Source organism: Dermacentor variabilis, chromosome 8 (genome assembly GCF_050947875.1).
Source record: "Dermacentor variabilis isolate Ectoservices chromosome 8, ASM5094787v1, whole genome shotgun sequence".
In the NCBI taxonomy this organism is placed as follows: Eukaryota; Metazoa; Arthropoda; class Arachnida; order Ixodida; family Ixodidae; genus Dermacentor; species Dermacentor variabilis.
Window position 1 is genome coordinate 52,182,720 of NC_134575.1, and position 24,732 is coordinate 52,207,451.

Here is a 24,732-nt window from a genome sequence, read left to right on the forward strand (position 1 = left end):
AAAATGTTCAAGGCCAAGCCTTTCTTATCTTGCCAGTTAAAGGGTCAATCTTCAGTTTCCTTTTGGCGATATTGGCGAGTGCATTCGGGGCACAGGTGTAAGCATTCTATTTCGGAGCTGATGGCACTTGTCCATACAGCCCCATGGAATGAATCGCAGAAAATAAGGGCGATCAAGATTAGAACACGCAATACAACAAGGTCCTTGAATCTATTTAGGTGTGGAATTCGATCGTCACCTTAAATTTCCCCTTCATATAAATAACGTAAAAAAGAAAATTGCATATGGAATACACGTTCTAATGAAAGCACGACCACAATTCTGCTTTTCTACTCTCATGTCGCTTTATTAGGCGTTTGTACATTCTCATATAGGCTATACCCCTGAATCATGGAGAAACACTTATAACAGTCATCTAACTTCGTTGCACCTCATTCGAAACTGAGCTATTAATCCAATAACTTATTCAGCTAGTAGCGTTAGTCCAAATCAGTTATTAGATGCACATCATATTTTGAATGTGACTGATCTTGTTAAATATAACCCGGCACTAAACAATAATATTCCAGTAGCCATCATACCAAAGACATCCCTTATTAATATAAACAATACTAGATTTGCAGGCAATATGAACATCGTTTTACCCTGCGTTCGCACACACTACGGCAAGCTGTCATCACACTTTTCAGCTTTATCTCTTTGGAACACATTACCATTTCCTTTAAAATTGCTCAAAACTCGCAGAATTCATAGAGAATTTAAGCACTTTCTTTTAGCTTCCTCCGGCTTTCCTTCTTGAGTGTAGTATGTGGTGTCATTTTTAAACTTCAGCTATGTTATTACATCTGTCTCCCGCATGTTTTTCACTTTTTTGTTAAATCTCTCTTAGTAGTTCTCCCTATTGTTAACTAATCCGAAGCCTTATTATTGTTTAATACGCTCAACTGCTGCTTTTTTGCTCATTCATGCCTTGCAGCCTAAAAATTATTAGTATAGTAAATTTTACATGTTGCCATTGCTGTTTGTATCATTAATTTTTGTCATCTTACACGGGAGGTCCCATTTCAGGTAATAACCACGGGACCTCCTTCTGCATATACTTAACATAATTATCCCCATTTTTGTCATGAATAAACTAATTGTGATACTGGAAAAACTATATCGATTCTCCAGCTACAGAAACGTGGTTTACGCTCTGTATAGTGGTACCTATTTGTTAAACACCTTTTGCAAAGAGCGCACAATCTGTTTTGATTTCTTTTTACCACTACAGTGATCTTTTTCTTACATTTCTATCATTTCATGACGCATTATCATAGCCCACAACGATTGAAACATTAAAAGCGTTAAAAAGGGTACAAAAAGCCCCCAGAAATAAAATAATAATGTTCTTGTTCCTTTTTTATTCATTTTCTAGCACAATAAATTCCAAAGAATGCATCGACGAATGTGATATGCGCGGCCGAATTCTCGGGATACCAGCAGACGCCGAACCAAGAAATCACAATAAAAGAAACCTACAAAAAATTTTGTTTACTCAGCGATGTACATCTCTTTCTTTTTTCTTATAAACTAAAACATTCCAAAGTTCTATGTAACGGAAACTGCCACTGAGGAATTCCGAGAACAGTGTAAGCGTAACATACACAAATGCAAGATGCATCAGAACACAAACCGCTGTGTGCCCAGACGCCAAAAAGGACCTCTCTTTACAGTTTTTATAATTTCCAGTACTTGCAGCAACGACGCCACAACTGAGAGGCTTAAGGAAAACGCTTTCATGCATAGTTCTTTTTCGTCGTTTTTTTTTTTTTTGCCTAGTGGCGTTGTGTTTTACAACACCGTTTGAAGAAGACATAAACAAGCAATACATAGAAGGAGGCAACAACAGGTTAAATCACTCTCCCATCGCCTTTTCGCACTGTTTTTATTTCTGTCCGGAGCTACTGGCGGCGTCCTTGCTTCAAAGGCGTCATACAAAAGCAGAGAGAGAGAGAGAGTCAAAAAGGAAGAACGAAGACAGCAGGAGAGACAGCGGGCAGTTGGGGGAAGGCGTTGACGAGAGCTTGGGTAGCGAGCGCCTCACCGCGGCGGCGGCCGTAAGCTTGCCGCACTTGCGACGGTAACTCTGGTCCCGAGACCAGATCGAAGGCCTCAGTCGCCAACGAGCGGCGCTTTACAAAGCAGCGCGCAGCTTGCTTCGCCTCAGGGGGAGAGCGCGCCGGAGAGGTTGAGAGACTGGCTTGTACTACGCCACCACGGAGGCAGACTCACGCTGTCGGTCGCTTTCGCTGAAGACGACGACGCTCGCTCTAGTGGTCCCACTGTTTACTTTTGCGCTCGTCGGATTCGTGCGAAACTTACACGTCTGCATTGAATGCGCTGGTTTTTGTGTGTACCGTCTGCTACGAGTTCAATTTGGAAAAACAAACTATTTTCTGGATTTCACTCCACAGTGTCTCTGCTATCGTGAAGTGCAGTCGCCTGCTTGAGCGTGGATAATATCGTCTGCTTCACAGCGAATTTGACACAGTGGCCGCGTGCAGACAGCTGACTTTGGTTTCCCTTGAGAGGACTTCGTTTTGTGCGACAGAAGATCTCCCGTTGACGGCTGGAAGATCTGCAGCTGATCTTGAAGCGACTGTCTCTTCAGGAAAGACAAAAAGCGTATTCTGAGGAGTGTTCAAGAAGCACAAGCTGGATTCACTGTTCGTCTACACAGTCTGGTTACCTGGGTATATTACGGGTTGCATTAATTGAAGCCTGAGTGAACGTCGGCGTCTCTGAGTCATTTTGTTCGCGGATCGCAGACGACGCAGTGTTTCCCTCTGCCGAGCCATCGATTGCAAGCAATTGCAGTTTCTCTGCGTAAGCGAGGCACGGTTTGGCAAGCTTCTCCGGAAGGCCAATTAGCGACTGGCAGTACGGACACCTCGCTGGAGTGACTTCGTGACTCGAGTTTGTATGAGAGATAAATTGCTTGGAGGACTTATCCCCGGAGACACGTCCCCTGCTGATGCGCTCACGTTCTGAACAACTGTCGTAGGAAGTGGCTAGCATTTTTTCCTGTTCAACGACATCCGCGAGGGAAGTAAGAAAATCGACGAGACAAAATCAGGTTTGGAGTTTTTACTGCCTGCTCTAACGATTACAAAAAGTTACGCCTACGAACGCAGAGCAATTGTGCTATTAAGTGCTTGGCGTTTCGCCGACGCCTACTACTTGACGACACGGACAATCATTAACGTTGAAGTTTGGAGACGATAACATTTGTCTTTGCAAACGTCAACAACTAGATACTATCCGCATTTGGAAAATGAGCACTATGCGTAAAATACTAGTGGTCTATGTCGAATTTCTTCAATCGAAAGGAACCGCCCATCGCTGAATTAATGTGGCACGGTCTGAACAGCTTTCGAAGGATTTAGTTGCATCTGAAGTTATCGATAAGCATCGCTGAAATGTGAAGCGGCCTAGAAAGATTGCGCGAAGGCTCTCCAAGTTCTACTGGCTGAACCTGTTAACTGAATTTTTGGGACTGCATTTCATGGCATTAAATAGTCCCAAAACTAGATCGAACTCGTCCCGTTCGATCACGTTGCAGTTCTTCACAGCGCAGCAAAGACGCCGTCAAGTTTGCTGAGAAAATCACCTTACTCTATTGCAAAGCAAGGCTTATAGGGTACCGTCATTCACGCCCTGGACCACAAGTGACCCCCCAAGTAAACTGCCGCAAGGAAAACCGGGTGGGGCGACAGTATACGTTACTCACTCTCTTCCACAAATAGGAAGTGGTTGCGCACGAACTGCCACAGTGAGCTTCTGACGAGCCCGCGAGTCTTCGCACTTCTGGACCTTCGACGTTCGTAGTGACGCCTTCGGTGCTCCGAGTCACATGGCGTCCGCCGACCTCCACTCCAGACGACGCAGCTGCGTCGCGTCCCTGACAGACAAACCGGGCGAGTCTTCAACGACGGGCTCGGCGTCGGCACCGGCGGGCATCGTCCCCGAAGTCCGGACCACGGGTGTCCTGTTTCACGACAGCAGACGCAGCAGTCTGTCCCGCCCGAAAAACGAAAGTCACGCCCGGTCCGACGGTTCCCCCGCGAAGGCGCCCAGCTGGCGTCTCCATCTGCAACCATCAAACAGTGGTTCGCCGTCGCACACGTCTTCAAGTGCTGGGGCTACGCCGTGCAAGGTGGCCGAGCCGACGACGTCCACTGCCGGTTCGGGTGGGGAGAGCAAGACGACTACCTCCTCTTGGATGACAAACAGAGGTCACGCCACTGCGTCGGCTGCGACGGCAGCCCTGAACCTGGTGACATGTCCGGTTACGCCGGTGCAGAACGGCAAAGCGGAAACGGTGAGTGTGCGCAGCCAGCTTCTTATCTTTCTACGACAAACGCTGCGGTTGTGCACTCGCGAGTGCGCTTGAGTCAAGTAAGGTTGAATCGCGAATGGAAATTTTGATACAGGTAAACGGCGACGAGGATTGAAACTGAGCTGCTTATGCAGGGGTTCTTGGATTCCTCTTGCGGCAGTTTTTCTCTTTGATACCATGTATTTATTCCTCGTGCCAGAAGACAGCCAACCGCTGAGTATAACCTGCACTGCTGTTTTCGTCGTAACACATTGTGCTTTTCAGGGGTTTCCCTGTTTTAACAACATTGATATCTTTGGTGATTACTCAACCATCGCATTTCTTTTTTTCTATTAGCAGCCTAACTTGTTATGGACATCGTCACTATATTTATGGAGACTAACAACATTCTAAAAGATTATTTTCCTGAAAGGTTTTCACGGCTGCTTGCTTCGGCAGTGATCCCCCCGTTTTCACCGCATTCAGTGTCAAGGGAAGTTTTATCGTGGACAGGCTTTACGAATTGGGGTTCTTATGCAAGTATATTATTTTTAAACATGCTCGTCCACCTTTTGGAACGTAATCGACGAAATAAGTTATTTATCTTTATTTTTATTAGCTGTACATATCAAGGAGATCTTATTATGGAAGACCTGGTTTTCTGCAAATCAATAGATATCTTTGTGCGCAAAGGTTCATAACTGCCGCTTTTAACATCCAGCAATACCACCCGGCGAGCAATGTAACCTTTAACTTTCGAGATACACTTTTTTCCCTTATGAGCAGGTCATGTTTAGAGAAAACCCTATGCAATATCGTCCTCCACTAACAGCCGTAATTGAAAACCGACTGAAATGCCGCGAAAAAAGCTTGAGCACTGTGTCTGCACACAGAAATTTGTTAAAAAACAATATTCCAATAATATAAATGTCTCTATAGTACCGACCACCAACTTAAATTTCACATTGCGTAAGTGGTGACAACTAGAGACCCATTAAATGCCTGCACCATCTTCAGATGCAGTTTAAAATCTATTCGTTCACTAAAGGTCTTGTTACTTCTTGACTGCGTCCAATCATTCGAGGAATAATACATAATCAACACCGTTTACGTAAAGGAGGCAATATACTCGGATTCGCTGTGGCACTCAGAGGCATGTTGCACATCGGGGGCTACGATCGGATACGACTAAATTTGGAAATCCTCTAGTTCGTTTATAGCACACATATTGATGAATATTCACATCATTCAAGCGCCAGGGTGCAATGAACGTCGTTCTTGTTTAGGAGGCAAAACACTCTGACCATGGGCCCCTCTCCCCATATTGCATCTCCACTATCTAACTACTGAGCTAACAAACGAGCGAACTCACTAGTACAAATAACTAAATAGCTGTATTTGTGTTACTGAAAGACCTATCTCTTCTTGACGATGTATGGGAAGTCTCTTCCTTCCATCAAATCAACACTGCCGAAATGTATTATATATATATATATATATATATATATATATATATATGTATATATATATATATATACATATATAAACTAACATGGTCACTTGGTTCAATGTAAGAGCGACCTTCTGCCAATGCCATGCATAGGGTCTTTGTATTTATGATTTCTGGTTTCAAACAGAAGTTATTGCCGTCAAAGCCAATACGGCGTGAAACGACGTAATGTCAGTTCTTCACTGCTTAGCTTTGTGCGGCTTCTTGGCTGCTTCCCTTCTCGGTCGAGACACTAAACATGAAGCGGCTGCTTAACATTCGATTCCTGTGATTTCGGAACACCGTTTACGACATCGAAGTGTGCGCTTCAAACAGTTTTGCAACGCTCTGAGACCGTCGTCAAACGTAGCAGCTTTCTTCGATTCACCGAACCAATTTCGAAACAAGTCGCCCGCAGACTCTTTTCCGAATAGAAAGGAAATATATATATATATATATATATATATATATATATATATATATATATATATATATATATATACGGTTACGACCAAAACACTCCGTAAATCAATAAGAGTTTAAGCCAGCTACATTGAACGGGGCTGCTTCATAACACGGCGAGACGCATGAAAACATGCTAATAACATTGCAAACATGAGCAACAAAACTTATCACGCGTTGTTATTTCTTAGGAGTTTATTGCGAAACGCGGTCTTTTCCAATATACTGCGAAAAGTTATCGCTATAGAAATTACACGTTAAATAACAGGAGTGAGCGTACTCACGTAATGTGAATCCGCAATAAGAAGCAATGTCGGGTGTTTCCCTCGGTACTGACTGCGCCCATAAACACGCCTTGTCAGAAAAAAAAAAGAACTGATAGAATTGCCTCGTCGTGGTGCGTGGGCCACGCAATAACATCAAAGAAATGTACAGAGAAGAAACGAAGAAAACATATCGCATAGATTTAGAAAAATAATAAATTGTGCACTGAGCTCGTCACCTGTTCTCTCTGTTATCGCTAAATGTACAAGATTTAGCAAAATGCGTCTGTTCTTTGGAAAGAAATGTGTATACATGCGGAATACAAATTTTCGGCACGTTCCCGCTTAAGCGGAAGCTTTAGCTCCGGTGCTCCTATCTAAATACATGTAAAAGGAGAACTCGTTTTCCTCCGAACTGCCATTTTTTTTGTAAACCCTGATGAAGATCGGTCCACCAATCGAAACTGTTGAAATTAAATACTTGTTCTGGTTACCTTGTAGCACAGCTCAAGTTCTCTCTCTCTCTCTGTATATATATATATATATATATATATATATATATATATATATATATATATATATATATATATATATACGGACCAATCAAATTTGTCCCCTTTTAATGATCTATGGATGCCGTTGACAGAACCGCCATATCTGCGCTTGATGGAGAGCTATTAATTTGTAAACTTCGTGCTTCTATTTTGTTCGAGCTTTCGAATGTTTGAAAATTGTTTCAATAAAATTCAGGTCTTAAATCAAAATTCCGCTTCACCAGACAGTAGAATTTAACTTTCTCTCTCAAATGCAGCGAGTTTCATTAAAATCGATCAAGCGGTTATTTCAGAAAAGTGTTCTTGCGTTTTACATCTATTTGAATGGGCCGCGTCGGAGTTGGGCCCGAGCTAAAGCCTCCTCTTAACTGCATGCTTCTCGCTTGTCGCCATTAATCCTTCTCTCGTTTTACTTTCTGAGAAAGTCGCCTGGGTACAGCTACATGATTCGCAGGCTTTAAATACTGGGTGATCTATTTTTACTGAAAACGGATTTTAGAAATGAGGCGTTTACCCGTTGCGAGGATGTTTCTTCTCGACTCATACTTTAAAGCGTGGTGGCCGCTTGGTAAGCAAGTTGCCGTCCCCGTTTAAATAAAATTTATTTCAAAAAAACTTAAAAGTAGGTGGTTTTTAGGCTCGTGCTGCAAATCGTAGCACTGCGCCGGGGTGCAGCGAGAGTGTATGGCAACTTACGTGACATTGAAAACCGCACCCGCAGTTCAGAGCGTCGTTGACAAAAATACACCTTTTTTCTACATTAATATCAAAATAGGGTGCGCAGTATAGCGCAGGAAACCCTGCCCAAGTTATTCTAGAGCAAGTTACCGTAGTCAGGGGACCCATCACCATTCGAGCGACACTGCAGTAACGGGGCAACAGCAGCAGTTAGGGAACGTGCCCCAGTGCGTCTCTTTCCATTCGGGATGCGCGTACCTGTAGACAAAAATAATGCTGACTTCATGACTGTGAGGTCCTTGGTTGCAGCCGTGTCTGTGTTGGTAGCTTTTGCTTTGGTTAGTTTACGATTTATTACTGTGGTAGGTAGCTTAGGTTAGGTTACGCAAGGTCAGGAATAAACGAACATTTCTGTGCATCGGTACATCATCCGGCTTTACAAACAACTGCTCTATAATGACGGGCTGCCTGATTTTTGCGGCTGCACATACCGCGACGGGGCCCCTCACCTTAGCAGCTACATTGTGCTGGCGGGACCCACCTCACACCAGTGATTGCGCGTTCACGAGGCTGCACTCCTAATATGCACATGCACTCCGAATATACCCATTGCACTGTATCACACTTCTACCTCAAGCGACGGAAGGTCGCGCTGCGAAAAAAAAAAGAAAACTAAAAACAAGGCGTTGGCGACCATCTTAACAGAGACGCGTGTGCGTGTGCGCACGTGTGTGTGTGTGTGTGTGTGTGTGTGTGTGTGTGTGTGCGCGTGCGTGCGTGCGTGCGTGCGTGCGTGCGTGCGTGCGTGCGTGCGTGCGTGCGTGCGCGCGCGCGCTCAACCTAACGACATTTATTAAAGGTATCCGCTGGTGGACTTTTCTTTGTAGCGAACACCCTTGCTACTCAGTAACATTTGTTGCTGGGTTTGTGGGTTAATGCTGTACTGCAGGCCATAGGAACTATGGCCACTTAGCATAAATAGACAAAAATAAGGGGAGGATGGCACAGGGTAAGCGCTAAGTCCTTGTACGATTCCTTGTCCCTAGTGAACGCTAACCTCGCACTCGTGTAACATGACAGCGTATCTCACGCGTTGTGGTTGGACAAAGCGTCTCAAGGTACCGCGGTGTGCGTTGTTAGCAAAGCTGATTTCTCCGATAGCAATGTAAACATGCTTGCGGGCAAGCTAAAGCTGCCCGTCAACGCTCTCCAAAAAGGGCGCGGCACTGGACGATGTAAAGGGAACGCGGGCACGCGAGGTCTTCAGTAGTGACTTACCTGCTCACGACACAGTCGCACATACAGTTGTTTCCCTTCCTAATAAAGCAACGACTACAAAACGTCTATATACACTCTTAGTGACTTCGCAAATTTAAACGAGATCAGAAAATGGGTGATAAGAACTCCGGCTAGGTGAATCACGTGGAAGTTTGACACGTAATCGCTCCCTAACCCGTTTCTAAGCGATGTAGTAGTTCCACATTGACGTATGAGGATTCTGGCATGTCGAGCTGTTACAAATGCAAGGTAACCTGGAAACGGAACAGTGGATTAGTATAGTTTCGGTATTGCTTGCGTTTGAATTTGTGCCGATAATTCGTTACTGTGACACTTCTATAGCACTTCCCGTGGTGCGTCCGCATAGGTTTTACAGCGGAGCTGTTCGTTGGGCTACGACAACGGTTCTCGTGCAATGAAGGCCGGCAATGAAGGTCAGTTAGGGCATTGTCGGTATCGAATGTCGGCCACTGCACAGCCGACAACGCGGCCTGTGTACTAGCTGAGAAGCAGAAGGATGACCAGGGTGTAGGCGGGAACGCGTAGCCGAAGTATTTGTTGGACCGTCCCTGTGACCAGTCAACGAAGCAGTCAGTTTTTCTGAAACGAATGAAAAAAGAAAGGCGACCTCCAACTACACCTTCTGTTCCGCCCTACCTTTGTAGATCACTTGTGGAGCCTCTGTAAAGCACTTGCTCATACACTACACACAACATAACCAACAGCGACTCCATCTTCGCGATGAGTGAAGCCACTTGGAGAGATGTGAATTTTCCATTTATATAGCACTTGGTCTGTCGTCAAGCCCTGCTAAGCAGAGTTACGCCTTCGCGAGAGAGGTTATCTTGTATACGGGAATCTCATAAATGTGATTTTAATTGCACGTTTTAAATAGCAGTTTATGAATTTAGTGTTTATTTCATGCCTGAATTACTCGAAAAAAAAAGACATTTGTGTGTTATGCGTGTAGCAGTCCTTCATGCGCAGTGCACATGTGACTTAACGCGGGTGCATATGGGTCGCCTTTCCAGGTTCGGTTTGTTTTTCTCTGGTCTAGAATTAATTTTTTTTCTGTAGACTCAGCATTTTTGTGTGTTTGTGAGATGTGTATTTCTCAGCCACAGTTTATAGGGATAGACGACTCTTATGGTAGCCTACATTCCTATCGGGGTGGAGGTATTAAACAGTAACAACAAAAAATCAGTCGTAGCAGGCCCCATACGGCCTTCAGCCGGACAGCAAACATGCGTCCAACGCGGAGTGAGAAGTACTAAAATTGGATATAGCGAAGAGTATGAAGTGACTTGGATATCGGTAAGGGCAATTCCACAGTATCCAGTGAAGCGTTCGAAAGAAACTGGAAAATAGATTCACGGCAGGTAGCAAAACCAGACCTCTAGAGCTTTCTAAGGGCGTCAGAAATTGCTGATACAGCTTCGCTGGGTTCGATGTCGGATTTGCTCGGATTGGCATACATCAGGGAATATATATATATATATATATATATATATATATATATATATATATATATATATATATATATATATATATATATATATATATATATATCTTCGTTCAAGTACAGTTTGAAAGGCTTCTCATATTCACGCTAAATGCAGCACCAAGCATTACTGCTGTGCGCACTTGCAACACTCACTAAACATTCTTCCCTGACATAACTTAATCACGCGCTTTCTTGCTGGTACATACGTAATGTTTGTACGAGCTTGTGGATTTAGTCCTTAGATGTTCCGTGAACTCAGCTCGTTAACACGATGAGCTCGCTCGCAAGCGTGGATAGGAATGGCTGAGTGAAGCGATAAGCAAGCATTAAAAAGCTGTTATAACCTTTGTCACTTATTATTTTTTCTCGTCATTTTACGTCCCTCGTTCGTCACGTGCATAGAAAGAGCCTTAGAGGGCCTGCCGTTACGGTTTATTATGTGACAGCAACTCCGTCTTGCACAGTCCACTTCGGTATAACGTTAATGAATAAAACCATAATTCAGGGAGAACTGTCTTTTCGTAGCCCTCTTCGGCAGACAATTTTTTGTTCATGTTCTGCTTAGTCATCTCTTTTGTTTGGCATTAAATCTAAACACTTTATGAATGAAGTGGGTCTTTCGTATGAGGGAGATCAGGAAAGAAAGAAGGGGAACAGCAGCGAGGTCCATCGAACGAGCGTCCGGTTTGCTACCCTAGACCGGGGGTAAGAGAGTAGACAGATTAGTAGAGAGAACACAGTGCGCGCTTTCGCGTTAATGTACGTGTATGCTTTCAAAACGACGAATGTCGCGACCAGTTTATGTGGTACTAAAACATTCCTTTTAAACATATTTTCCTAACTGTATTCTCCAATAAGAGGCGCCAAATTTTCATTGCCAGTGTGCATACTTCCTGCTTATTTCTTACCATATTTTTCTTTCAGTTTTCATTATTAATAATGTTTTTTGTCACGCCCGTGTCCGCTAAATGCAATTTTTTGCACTCTCACAACTAATGATATGTCGCCGATGATAGCGTGTGCGTCTAAATTTAAGGTGAGTATCAAGTCGTGTGCAACTCCCGATTAAAATGCTGAATGGGAAATTTTAGTTCGTCGTGGCCGATTATTACCAAATATGCGCTCTGCTACGAAAGCGCCGTAATGCAATTTGCCGCAATATGGAAACTGGGCATCACAACACATCTTCAGGCTTTCGATATGTAATCGCTTCATCTCTAGAAAGTAACGCATATATTTAGGTCAAGTTACATTGCCTGATTCCTGCGCGCGTCTTGTTTTGATCTTGATGGAGAAATGATATAGCAGTGTACAACCTCAACTAACGGTGCCACTGTTATTTGAGACGATCACGAAATCCTTGCACTCTTCTTTCTTATTCCCATTTTTCGTTCCCTCTAAGACCTTTTTATGCTTTACGCGACAGGGTGCGAACCACAAATGCGCCATGGTTTCTTTTCTTCATTTCTGCTAACCATCCTCCACAAAGGGTACGCGGCATGGTCTTTCACGTCAAGAACGACGACAGCAATAGCAATTTGCTGCAGCTCTTTCTTTTTCTTTCTCTCCTTTTTTTTTCTTTTGCTACACGCTCGCGTGTCCCCGTTTGATGGCTGTTCTGAAAACGTCATCTGCTTCGGTTGCAGCCCAGAGCGCGCCAGGACTCGTCCGGAAACGAGAACTCAGCGAAGAATGGTTTGAGGATTTCTCTCGAAAGCACTTTCGGTCCCTTTTGGAGGAGGCTACAATCGCCTTCTCCCTCTATTTCTTTTTTTTTTTTTGCTGGGCGACGTGGTGAGACAAGTCAGGATAGAAAACGATACAATATCGAGAAAGACACACACACACACACACACACACACACACACACACACACACACACACACACACACACACACACACACACACACACACACACACACACACACACACACACACACACACACACACACACACACACACACACACACACACACACAGAGAGAGAGAGAGAAACAGACGCAAAGCGGTCTAGGAGACCCGAGATGAAAGCAGCAGCGCAGGCACACACGCGAAGACACACACAGACATACGAATGTGCCACTCATGCACTACACAAACAAGAACGAACACACACACACCAACCGGCGCGAGTAAGCAGGTATGCACACATGCGCGCACGCACACGAGCATTCTCGTAACCGCCTGCCGCGGCACTTTCGCCGCACGACACGCAATATCTTTTGCCCGGACGACAAGATACGCGACGCGGTGCTGACAACCTGACGGCTGCGCATGCGATGAAAAATGCCCGGTGGGCTCGTGATTTGGGGGAGGGGGTGGAGCTTGTCGAGCGGCGACCACGTGTCGTAGTAGATCCGTAGAGCACGCACGGGGCTTGTTAAGCCCGAGGGGGGATGCTCGAATGCCGTGTTTTGCAAAATGCGCTCATCTCGCTGCCGAATCCGAGGTCGGGGTGAAACGCCGGCCCCGGCAGCCACATTTCCATGAGGCCGAAATGCGAAAAAATAAAAAGGAAAACGCTCGCGTAGACAGGTTTAGGTGACCCCGCCAGGTGGTCAAGATAAATACCACGAGTGCACCTATACGGTGGGCCTGATAACCATATCGCGGTTTTGAAGCGTGAAAACCCAATAATTCAAGTTTCAAGGTGGTCGCTGGCTGTACCGGAACTGAATTGTCCTACGAGTGTCTCGTAGCGGTAGCAAACGACACGTGATCAACCGCTGCCTGCGCTGTAGTGGCACGACGAGATGGTATCGTTGGGCGCATGCACAACATGCATTACAAAGCGCTGCCTGAATTCATACGCAACACAGCTCTTGGAGCACGCACACGGCGTGAAAATTTTAAAGCTTCTCGTAATTTTTTTTTTACAATATCGCCTGTGGCAGGTAGCGCAGTTTTTGTCCTTGGGTTGGATTATTCGGAGAGCGGGACATTACCAGCACGAGAAATCGAGCCACCATATGCAACAAGTTTACAAAAAAATTCACTGATAAACTTCTTAATTAATTGCTTTATGGCACATATTCTAAATTAAAAAAAGTTGCAGCCGGTGAGCTTACAGGACTGAAATGAATTATAAATGAAACAATGACTTAAACATAATGAAATAATGAAATAATGAATGAAATTAATCACCGGGAAGACACCAGTCGAGATACTATTTCCCAAGGTGTGGGACGGCAGGAGGTTAAGCACAATGACTAGAATTGTGTTATGAGCAAGAAGCAATTAAAAAAAAAATTCCGGAAGAATGAGAAATGGTCTACGCGTGTAATGCGCACCATACATACATCATGCCTTAAAGGGGCCCTGAAGCATTTTCCCTACTAACCATGAAATAGTCTCACTATTAAACGACGTCGTCTCACGACTTTCTAGGATCCTTCAAGTATTACTGGAGTAGGCGCGCCAATACGCGCATTTTGTTGTTACAGTTTTCTTTTCTCTGTCTCCGCTAGCGCTCTGGAAAGCACACAGCGGGGAAGCAAAGCGGGCAAAGTGCCGCCCAAAATTTGAGAATCTCGGTGATGAAACACCGTGGCGGCTGCGGTCGCAGCAGACGCAGCTTCGCGCAATCCTCGTATGTGGACCGGCAGAGCCAAGACGAACTCATTGTTCTGCCGGTTTGCGGTGGCACAGATATGTATATGTTTCAGTTATTTCAATCGAAATTTGTGGTGACGTATCATTGAGTATGTTCCGGCCATAACGAAATCGCTCAACAGCGTTGGTGTGCGCAGCTGCTTGGGATGACGTCGCACGACGTCATTGCGAAAGCGAGAGCAAGCGATTTTTTTTTTCACCGTTTTCGGCGAGAGATCGTTAACATCCTGCTGCGGGCAGGGCAGTAATACTTCGGTCACATCTTCACAGAAGCCTCTACGACAGATCGGCAACGCTGTCGTACTGCGTTCGGAAAGTGTTTCAGGGCCCCTACTGAGCCAAACGCTCATCGCAACAAAAAGAAGTACTGCCACTATTACGCGCAATTTCCACTAAACACTGCTCACCACTTAAGCCATTAGGTGGCCGGGTGAAAACCGAAGCCAGCTTCGTTACCATTGCTCGACATCCATGTAAATTGCGATGACAAGCAAGTCACCAAAATACACATGCATTCTGAACACAGTCTTAAACTCTTGGAGAAGGGCGCTCTTTGGTAATAAGTGCGTCATCATTATAACCTGATGAAATACGAATAGAAACAGTTGCGAGTGGCGCCCTGTCCCGTTTTCTTCTCTTGTGTGTGTCTGTTTATTTGGAGTCTTCATATTTTATAATGAATAGCTACCAACTAGCCCAACAAAAAGTGCTTTTAAGAAACAAGGAACCGGACTATCGGCTTTGTTCCGCGTTTAAGGCACAACCGAAAGCCAGTGGCGAGTGCAATTAAAGGCGTGGGTGCACCTATCCCAATCCGAAGCTCACTGCGTGCCTATGCAACAATATTACTGCAACGTGATTACTCTTTAAATTTATGCGAAACAAAGGAACTGATATGACGGCTAACGCATATATCTATAATTGAAACGTTACTCAAGTTCTAATTCAAATTCCGGCTTCAGTGAGAGCTCGAGGGCTAAACGGGAGTGTTTTGACTAACGACGGGTGATTGTCGCGGACTTTCAGCATTGCCCAGCGATGCGCCGACTCGCCCTAGTAAACCCCGAATCAGTGAAATTAGGAAACCGTCAGTCAAAGTACTGCAGGTGGTCCCATGGAACTCGATTCCCGATAGTACTCGTTTTCCGTAATCAGCTTATCGACTACGAGACGGCGCCTCCCTATGCAAAACCCAGTACCCAGTATCCAGTGCGCCTGACTATGGGCCCAGTACCGCGCGCTGGATGCTGTGGCGCTGGGCAGGAGCGGCGTACTGGGAGGCGCTGGCTACTGGTGCGAAAAACAGCTCTAGCGCGTTAAATACGTGGTGCCTGCCCACCGTATATATTTATTCGAATACAGAAATCAACGGAGAAAGTTCTAGTGCTATAAAAAAAAGAAAAGAAAACGTGAGAATAAAAGTCCTCCAACCAGGATTCAATCGTCCGACCTACAGATCCCAAGCCCGGTACTTCACCGCTACGCCACATCAGCTCTTTTTTTATTATTGCATGGGATTATGCGTAGTGTCATTCCGAAATCGTTACATTACGTCTGAACATACATGAGAAACAAATACACACATGGTACGCAGTCCAATGGAAATTCCAAATTCGGGCAAACAAACACAAGCGTCCAGACGCGAAATCCATTCAGGTACGGGATCAAAGGTATACAACCACACTACACACTTGAGCAGTCTCTTCTCGGAGGACAGACCTTGTCGAGCGACGTGGCTCCGCATGTCTGTAGATCATTCGACTTCTCGATAATGAATAAAGTCCCAATAACATAAACAAATGATATGATGTATTACTGGCTGTCTTTTTGAAAGGAAGGAATGGATACCATAATATGTGAGAGGAAAGTATTTTTCGATAGTTCTTTGTAAATGGCACAAAAATGAAATGCGTCGCGACAAAGCGTAAAGCAATGTTCTATTGTCTCGGGCTGATTGCAAAGTCTACAATTTGTATTCCAGGGTACAAACAGCCTTTTTTCCTGATGCCACGTTTTAACTGGCAGGGTGGATGTGTGCAGCTTAAAGAAAATTGTTTTCGCTGCTGGCGCAATGCACATTCCACGGACACGGCAAAGAACATCTTGACCAAATAGAGATAGATACGGCTTTCGGTACAGAGGGTCAGGGAAAAGGTTACCTGTAAGTGCTAAATTTATCGACGTGCGATTAACGGTAAACAAATATTCAAGGGTGAATCTGGCTTTTAAGAATGAAATAGTGTCGACAAGTTCTTTTAGGAAGCCCCATAACGGCAGTTCTTGAGCAAAGTTTGTCGTGACAAAAACAAAAGGGAGGTTTGACGCAAGACGCGCGCGATTAACTGCGAGAACGAATGGATGGCGGATATTTTTAAGGTAAAATAAGAGCATGACCGATTGTCGCGCAAACAAATGCACAAGACTCAGGCCTCCCTTCTCAAGCGGAAGAAGAAGGTTGTCCCTTCTCATGGCTTACGATGATGAACGCCAAATAAAACATGCAAACATTCTAGGAAATGCTTGAACATGGACACGTGAGCGGTGTAAGACCTGCAGAACATAAAGAAGCTTAGAAGCGATAAATGTAATGCATGCTTTAGCTCTCGCAAAAAGGGAGAGATCACGTCCCTGTCAGGTTGTCACCTCTCGACAGATAGTGGTTATCGTGGGCGTCCAATGAGATCCGTTATTACGGAAGTTATCGAGAGACACGCCAAGATATCGCAACCGAGACCGATTCCAACGAATATTCGCGAATACACAGGTAGTGAGCGTCCACATGCCTAGCCAGAAGCCTCCACTTTTGTCAAAATTTACGCTAGCTCCTGCAGTCTCACAGAAACGCAGGGTAGCGTTTATTGCCTCCGTAATGCTTGGCTTATCGACGCAAAAGAAGGCGATGCCATCTGCACAGGCTAGCCCTTTAATTTCCTCATCTGCATACGTGTAGTCTTTAATGCTCGACTCGCAAAGCGCGTTTAAGCAAAGCGGTTCTAAGTGTATGGCAAAGAGCAAAGGCGAGAGCGGACAACCCTGACGAACGGATGACTGTACCTGTATTATATCTGAGAGGGTACGGCTCACAATTAACTTTATAGTGCAGTGTTTATAACAAAGTGTTATACCACTGTATAATACATCCCCTAACTGAAGATGTCGCAGTAGTTGGAACAGAAAATCGTGCTCAACCTTATCAAAGGCTTTGGCGAGGTCAATCTGGAGAAGAGTCACTTGATCCGTACTACCCTCTATGCACTCAAGGACTGAACGTGCGACATGAACATTTGTCTGTATAGAGCGGCCTCGAATTCCACATGTTTGATGGTCACCTACTAATTTAGTAATGACTGTCTGCAACCTGTTTGTCCGTACTTTTGCAAATATTTTGTAATCGACGTTACACAACGACATCGGCCTATATCCGTTTACTCTCTTTATTACTTCGTTATCAGTGCTCTTTGGTATTAAGGTTGTGTGGCCCTGATAGAAAGATGGAGGAAGCTCAATATATCTGTAGGCTTCCTCGAAAAGCTGCTCAAGATAAGGAGACAGGAATTTATGAAATTTTTTATAAAATTCAGCACTAAGGACATCAGGGCCAGGCGTCTTGTTTTTCTGCAGCGTTCGCACGGCAAAATTAATTTCTTCTCGAGTTATTGGCCCATCAACGCTGAGTTGATCATCTTCTTGTAAGTGTGGCATAAGCTAAATAAACTGATCAGCTTTTTCTTCGTATCCATTCCGAGGCTCAACTGCAGTGAAAAGGTTTTATAATGAGCTTCAAATACGGTTATTATTTCTGACGTTTCTGTGTATATGGAACCACCAGACTCAATTTGTAATATTTGCTTGGAAAGCGCGTATCGTTTTTCATCACCGAAAGCACATCACCAGCACATGCACGTGAACGGATAATTTGACATGTCAAAATCAATCAGTTTTAGTTTCGCAGAGAAATGTCTCGCACAGACATGGTAGATGCGTTATCGCCCAGCAACTAAAACTCATGCCTGTACTACAAAGCAAAATTTGCTGTCCGTCTTCAGTAGCATGCTCGGAAGTGCCACAACATCGATTTTCATTTGCGATTGGTATTTTAACTTCGAAAAAAAAGTCCTAAATGAACCGCCAACGCGGGACGCTGCATGGGCTGTTACTGCCGATTTCGATAGCCGTTTCTCGTTCTTCACGCGAGGGATATGCAACGTTTTCTTAGTTCATTGACGCCTTTCAGTCAACACGTCTGTCTAGTCATATATCTTCATCAGAGAAGCGCAGTCTAATGCAGCAGGGGAGCCTTCGGCGACAGCACATATACGTGTGTTTATGACACGTCACATAGGTGGTTATCGCTTCTTGTGCTGGCATCGCAGATATGTAAAAATGGTTTATTTAAGAACACCGATGCGAAAGCTGAAATATAAAGTTATTTATCCTTGTTAGACTTCTTGATTCCTGAGCCTAGACGCGCCGATAGCGTGCAAACGGACTTGGCGGATACGCTATGCCTAAACTTTGGTGTGGACCGATCTCGGCGCGGGTAGCTGGCGAAAGCAAAAATTTGTGTACTTGAGCCTCAGAACTTTTTTTTAGGACAATAGGAAAAGTGAAAGCGCACGAATCACCTCACCTTTGTTATCGTTGCGATAATATCAGTCAGCGGTAGGCTTCAAACTCGGGGTCCGTTCGAGCGCGTCTGAACGACTTCTTGATTTCATGTTCACTCCACAACACTGCGACAACGGCGACAACGGCGACAACTCCCAGTCACATGTTACGTGTGGACTACTAAAAAAAAAAAAAACGCGGCGTCCTCTACGTTTGTGTAGTTTCGTTGAAGAATTTAGCTATCCGCCCAGCCAAAAGGGAAAATGCAAAAAACGAAAGTGATCTTCAGTGTCAAATGTGCATGAATAAACAGGGCAGCTCACGCACCTTTATTCCAAGCTGCGACACGAAATAAAGTTTTATCACCCCAAGATATAGTGTTATTTAGGACAAAAGACTAGTGTCAAGCAATGAAATTGTGCAAACATTTAATATTCAGCAGCGCTCGCCCTTTGCGTGCTGGATCCAGCGCAGCACAAACAAAACCAGCGCAGTTTGCAGTGCGAACCAGTGACCTGCAGCAAGAACCAGCGCCTGTACAGCACAAACCAGTGCGACCCAGCGCCATGGAAGTGGAACCAGCGTCTTTTCCAGTGTGACCCAGCTCTTATCCAGCGTTCACACTGGTGCCTCAGTGAGACCCAGTGAGTGCCGGCGTACCCAGTGCTATCCAGCGTCCAAAAGCGCGCTGGTTTCACACTGGAAGGCACTGGAAGACGCTGGTTTTTGCAATGGGGCTTGCACACCTCATCGGTCAACATGTTTCAGACGCGAAGATTAACAGAGTGTAGGTTTGTGCAACACGGCTCTCCGGCACGGCTCGTTTGGTGCTCAGGTTTGGCACCCACCTTCACTTTCATTTCGGCTCTGGAGGCACACTTGACCAGACCGTCACATTGCAACGCCCGTACCATAATCACCGTGATACGCGCGGCCAGATGTACGGAAACCACGCTCCATCCATTTTTCTCACCTTCTTTTTTGAATTCTTTCACTTCTCGTTCTGACGATTCGGTTACGGAAGGCAACTCGCCTCGCTGTTTCTGCGAGTTGTGGCTTTCGTAATGAATGCAGCTCTTGCGACACTTTCTCGCGCAAATCAGAACACGAGGAGGATCGAGGTATTGCGCAAAACTCGGCTGAATTGGGGAATCGCTGCGCCGTAACTGTCTGCTACACGGGCGCGCTACGTTTCGCCACGTAATAACCAAGGTAAATATACCTGGTAGCGAAGCTTCCATAGGAGCCCATACGTTCAAAACATGGCGGTCCATCGGCGGTTCATGGGGCTTAGCGCCATCTGTATGTGGTGGGAACACTTCCGGCGGAAGAAAAAATAATGTGATGCCATGTCCGTTAAAAGCAGAAGTGACGTCATGTTATTTTCGGAGGCGCGAAATTCGTTTTGTTGTCCTGCCTTTGGAGCTATATATTCAAATGCCCCGCCATTCGACTTGATGGGCGTTTCGAGCTTTCAGCGTGGAAAGCGATGCAGGAAAAGGCCAGCCGTACGGTTGTCGAAATCGCATCCCTGCCCAGAACATACTTTCTTGGATGCCGACGAAAGCTTTAGGTGTAGGGTGCTGATCCTATTGTCGGATGCCAAGCCCGTCGGCCAGCGCAGTCGCGCGAAAACAACTACACAATTAGCTGGCGGTCGTAACTCACTACTTTTGACTGAACAGATTAAGAAGCGATGAAGCTACCCGCGTCACCAAATTCAGACAAACTTCGACAAGCAAGAAAGCACGAACGGTGAGGGGGGCGTATTTCAACACGTGAACTTTACGAGTGCGCCTTTCTGCCCATTTCAAGACGTGCATTGCATTGCGAGCGATAGTGGCGTCAACGCCCCCCGTAGCGATGGCCGCTGTAAAGAAATGCATTTATTAATAATACTAAAATTAAATTTGTATTTTCATAAGTATTCACGAATATATAAAATTGACTAGGAATTTTATTTTCGTTGAATGAATCTAACTGTGTCTCGCTTGAATTAAAGAACGCCTTTTTCTTTCCCAATGTTTGTTCCCTCCAAACATAGTCGCGCTTCAATCGCTGCTCCCATAACCCCCCATGCTGATGTCGGTGACAATCTGCACTGAACCGCTTTTCGCCGAAAGCTTCGCGACCTATTTGAATCGGCCTTGTAATAACGTCCGTCCACGCGAGAAACCGTTAACACGAAGTGCTGCAGCGCGCAAAACTTTATCGCGAATGTACCGGCTCTTGGCTCGAATATCGGAGTCGATTCCCGTCTCCATTCTGACGCGATAGCCCACAAATTGCGGTGCCGGCGTACGCGTCCAGTGCCAGGGTGCCCGTGAGCGAATATTCTCGTACATATTTTGGTACATGTATATATGCCACGCCGGGCTATATGAAATGCGGCATTTGCGCGTTTAAGTGCCACACCCTTCTATCGCTAAAGTTAATCGCACCTTAAATTACATTCTTGAGAGAGTTATTCCTCGGAATTTTGGGAACGACAGCCCCCGAACGTCACGAAACAAAACATCAACATCGCATGCCCCTTACGCTAAATCTTCTCACACTGAGAGCGAGGCGTTGTACGTCATAGCGAGGACAGATACACAATTGGTGCCTGAAGGTTTCCTCGAAGCTACAGCGGTCTTGCGGGACAACATTAAACCGGCTGGACTCGAGACCGTTCTCTGAACCAAAGACGCTCGGACCTTGGCCGCATCCGTCGCTGGCACAAAAAACGAACCGCAAGCTACTTGAAGGGCACCGCTTTAAGGGACCGCTTGTGGTGTCCCTGTGCATCCTCCCACGTGCACCGAGTGTTCGCTCTCTCCCTCTTTCTGTTCCATTTTTCCCTCATCCCCCGTGTGGGGCAGAAAACCGGACGCTCGTCTGGTTGACCTCACTGCTTTCTTCTTTTCCATGCTTTCTATGCTTTCTTTTTCTCAGACTGAACTACTAAAAGTGCGAAACAATGACAGAAACAAGGGGCGGCTTGCACGAACATTTAATAACGAAAATAATAACGAATTTAAGAACGGGTTATTGTGCGGACTAGGCGTTGCCTATGCAACATTTATGAACGCGTTCTTGAATTCGTTATTATTTCGGTTATTAAATGTTCGTGCAAGCCACTCCAGAAAACGATATAACTTTTGTTTTTCTGAGCGGCTACCAAATCTGCAGTCAAAATATTGCAGGAAGTCCATAAGAACTCAATTCCCGATCGGTATCGCTTAAATTTCCGGGCTCCTGGCTCGTCTCTGCGCTCGTCCGACGCAAGGGGCCGCGTTTCGACCGGGAAAGCTCGCCTCCGTGTATAGCGTTCTCCGCCAGCGCTTCCCGGTAAACACTAGGGTGAAGTAATCTCTGCAGTTGCCGGCAAGCGTGAGAAGCAGTCAGCTTAAGTGTCCTCGAATTTTTCCCTTCTTTTCTTTTTGTACGTTTCGCGGTCGACTATCCCTTGAGGGCAGCGCTCCGCCAACTCTATGGCCATGGTCAGCTGGTCAGTAGTGGTTGATGACAAGAAGCGTACGGGTTGTAGCGAACAGAATCCTTGCACTATACCGACGCATGATTCTTGGGAACTGAAAACGAACGGAACGAACGAACGAACTCTTCTATATGTTGTTACTGGGCCTGTGTCTTTAAAGAAATGGAGTACTTACTTCTCGTTCCGCATATGTGTTCGAGCTAGCAGTGGGAACCCATATTTGCAAAAATGTTCTGCCATGCAAGATTTGGTAGAACTTCTGCAGAACAAGAATAAGGGTGTAGGTGCCGCACTGTTTTGAGTTGTATGAGCGGAACCCACTAACAACACTTGTATTTTAGTGTGCCTGTTTCCTGATATAGGCGACACATTCCCCTGTGGGCGTCTTGTGTGGTGAAGCCCGGCTTGTGTGGCGAAACCTGCACACACAAACACGTGGTATGCGCGCGCATGCGCGCGCGTGTGTGTGGCGCAATTTAGTATCTCTTTGTGTCTGTGTATCCAACATCAAGAAAGGGGCTGACTGGTGGAATAGCGCAATGCGGCATAAAGGTTATAAACAGGGATAAGTGCCTCAGAAAGGCTGGCCAACGTTTCTATAGGTGGACCTTCGCCTTTGAAGAAGATTGGTCCACCTATCGAAACGTTGGCCAGCTTTTCTGAGGCACTTATCCCTGTTTATGCTCTTTATACCACTTTTTGTCTGTGTGTGTTTTAGTGCGTCTAGTACTGCATTACACAGACCTTGTTTGCTATGTTTAGCTAACTGAGTTGAAGATTTTTGCGTGTTCGGGACGCTTCTTGTCACACATTCTCTTATTGCTATTGCGTGTAAAATCAGTAGCCTTAACCATGAGAAAGTATCTTACTCTATTTGTCTTATATTCACTTAGTAGTGCTGCTTTTTCCTCGCTCATACACCTAATGCAAAACAGGAATGCAGCAAAAAGTAGAGGTTCATCGACGGTTTGCACATGTAATAGTGCAGGTAGAGTGACACATTTTGCAAGGTTCTTTTAAACAATGTTTCCACCTTTATTATTTAATTTTTTTAGGGAGACAGACGTTTTTTACAGCATACTGTGATACCTGTAAGCCCCAGATCCTTCCAGTAAGCTGAACAACGCAGTGCTAGCGATGCCGTGTCATTCGGGACGATGTGTCAATGTGCAAGTTTACGATGTACGTTTTTTTTATTTCAATAAACAAACACCTATACTTACTGAGACACTGCACGCTTCTATTTAGACTAGACTGCGGGCTCGCACGGCGAAGAAATAAAGAAGCGTGCGGAATCTATGGGCGCAAACAACCCTTCAGACGAGGCGGCTTGTCTCACAAACCCGGTGCACGGATACACCGGTCGAGTTACCCTACTGCCGAAGATGAGCTTTTTTTTTTTCTCAGTTACCGGATACTCTCTCTCTTGCAAGCTACTTGAATTCGTTCCACGGCGAAGCGATGTCCAAACCTCGAGCTGGGTCCTTGCGACTCTAGCTTGTCAACGGTAAATAGATAACAATCTGAGCTCGCATGTCAAGCTTAGCGCTACGCCGTCAGCGTCGCACGCAGTCAGCTGTGTCGGCTTACATGGCCGACACCGCTGGCAGAACAGACCCAGAAACCCTAGACGCTCTTGCAGCTGGTAGAAGAAGAGGGTAAAAAAAAAAAGAAATGTTTCTTTGCGGAGTATCGCGTGCGCAGTGATCTTCGCGTCGCTCTTCTCTCGGTGCTCGGGTTTTATGCGCCCGTGTCCCGAAGAAACGTTACGCAAGAAGATAAGACGTTTCGAAGCAGAACGGGCGAGGAGGCCCTCGGCGTAGGCGAGCGGTTTGAAAGATGGCTTGCCGTCCCGAAATAATGCAACGGTGATACGCCGGTTTCGTTTTATTTGGACGGCGATAGGCACGATAAGAACAGCATCGTGTCTGGAGCAATGGTTGGGGAAACGGTTAAAATCCGCGGCGGAGTTTCGCGATCAAGTTGTACTCAACAGGCTGACTGCTTAAGTTGTCAACATGCGTCTATATCAGCCTATTGTTTAAAACTATTAGAAAAGACGTATAATTAACTTATACCCCAGTAGCGTTTTCTGTATTTTTTTTTCACTCTGTGTAGACTTGGCTTTCTGTCTTCACAACCTGCGAAAAGATGGCATATGTTACATCTTTTGGAATGCACTGTAAGGGTTATCTTTTTAGATGTTTGTCCAAGTCAAGAAATGTCCGCGTAACATGTACCTATTGCCAAGCCTAGAGCTCAATAATATGTGAGGCTTCATAGCGTCACCACGACCTAGCTTTAGAGTAAATTTCAGCGTTTAGATTGCCACTGATTTTTTCAGTGTAGTAGACCGCAGCCCTTATTTTATTTATTATTATTATCTTGTATGGTCAGGCACAAAACACACTTACGAAGCTCAAACTCTCATTTGAAGAGGACACTT

The 24,732-nt window shown here is 45.4% G+C and overlaps 1 protein-coding gene across 1 annotated transcript in view; it reads left to right on the forward strand.

The window, feature by feature from the left end:
• The first annotated feature begins 2,178 nt into the window (after positions 1 to 2,178).
• LOC142590212 (uncharacterized) overlaps positions 2,179 to 24,732 on the forward strand; it is a 234,899-nt gene continuing 212,345 nt past the window's right edge. Inside the window, exon 1 of the mRNA XM_075702132.1 lies at positions 2,179 to 4,363. Within this exon, the coding sequence (XP_075558247.1) occupies positions 3,896 to 4,363 (468 nt within the window). The 5' untranslated portion in view covers positions 2,179 to 3,895. The remainder of the gene's footprint in view (positions 4,364 to 24,732) is intronic.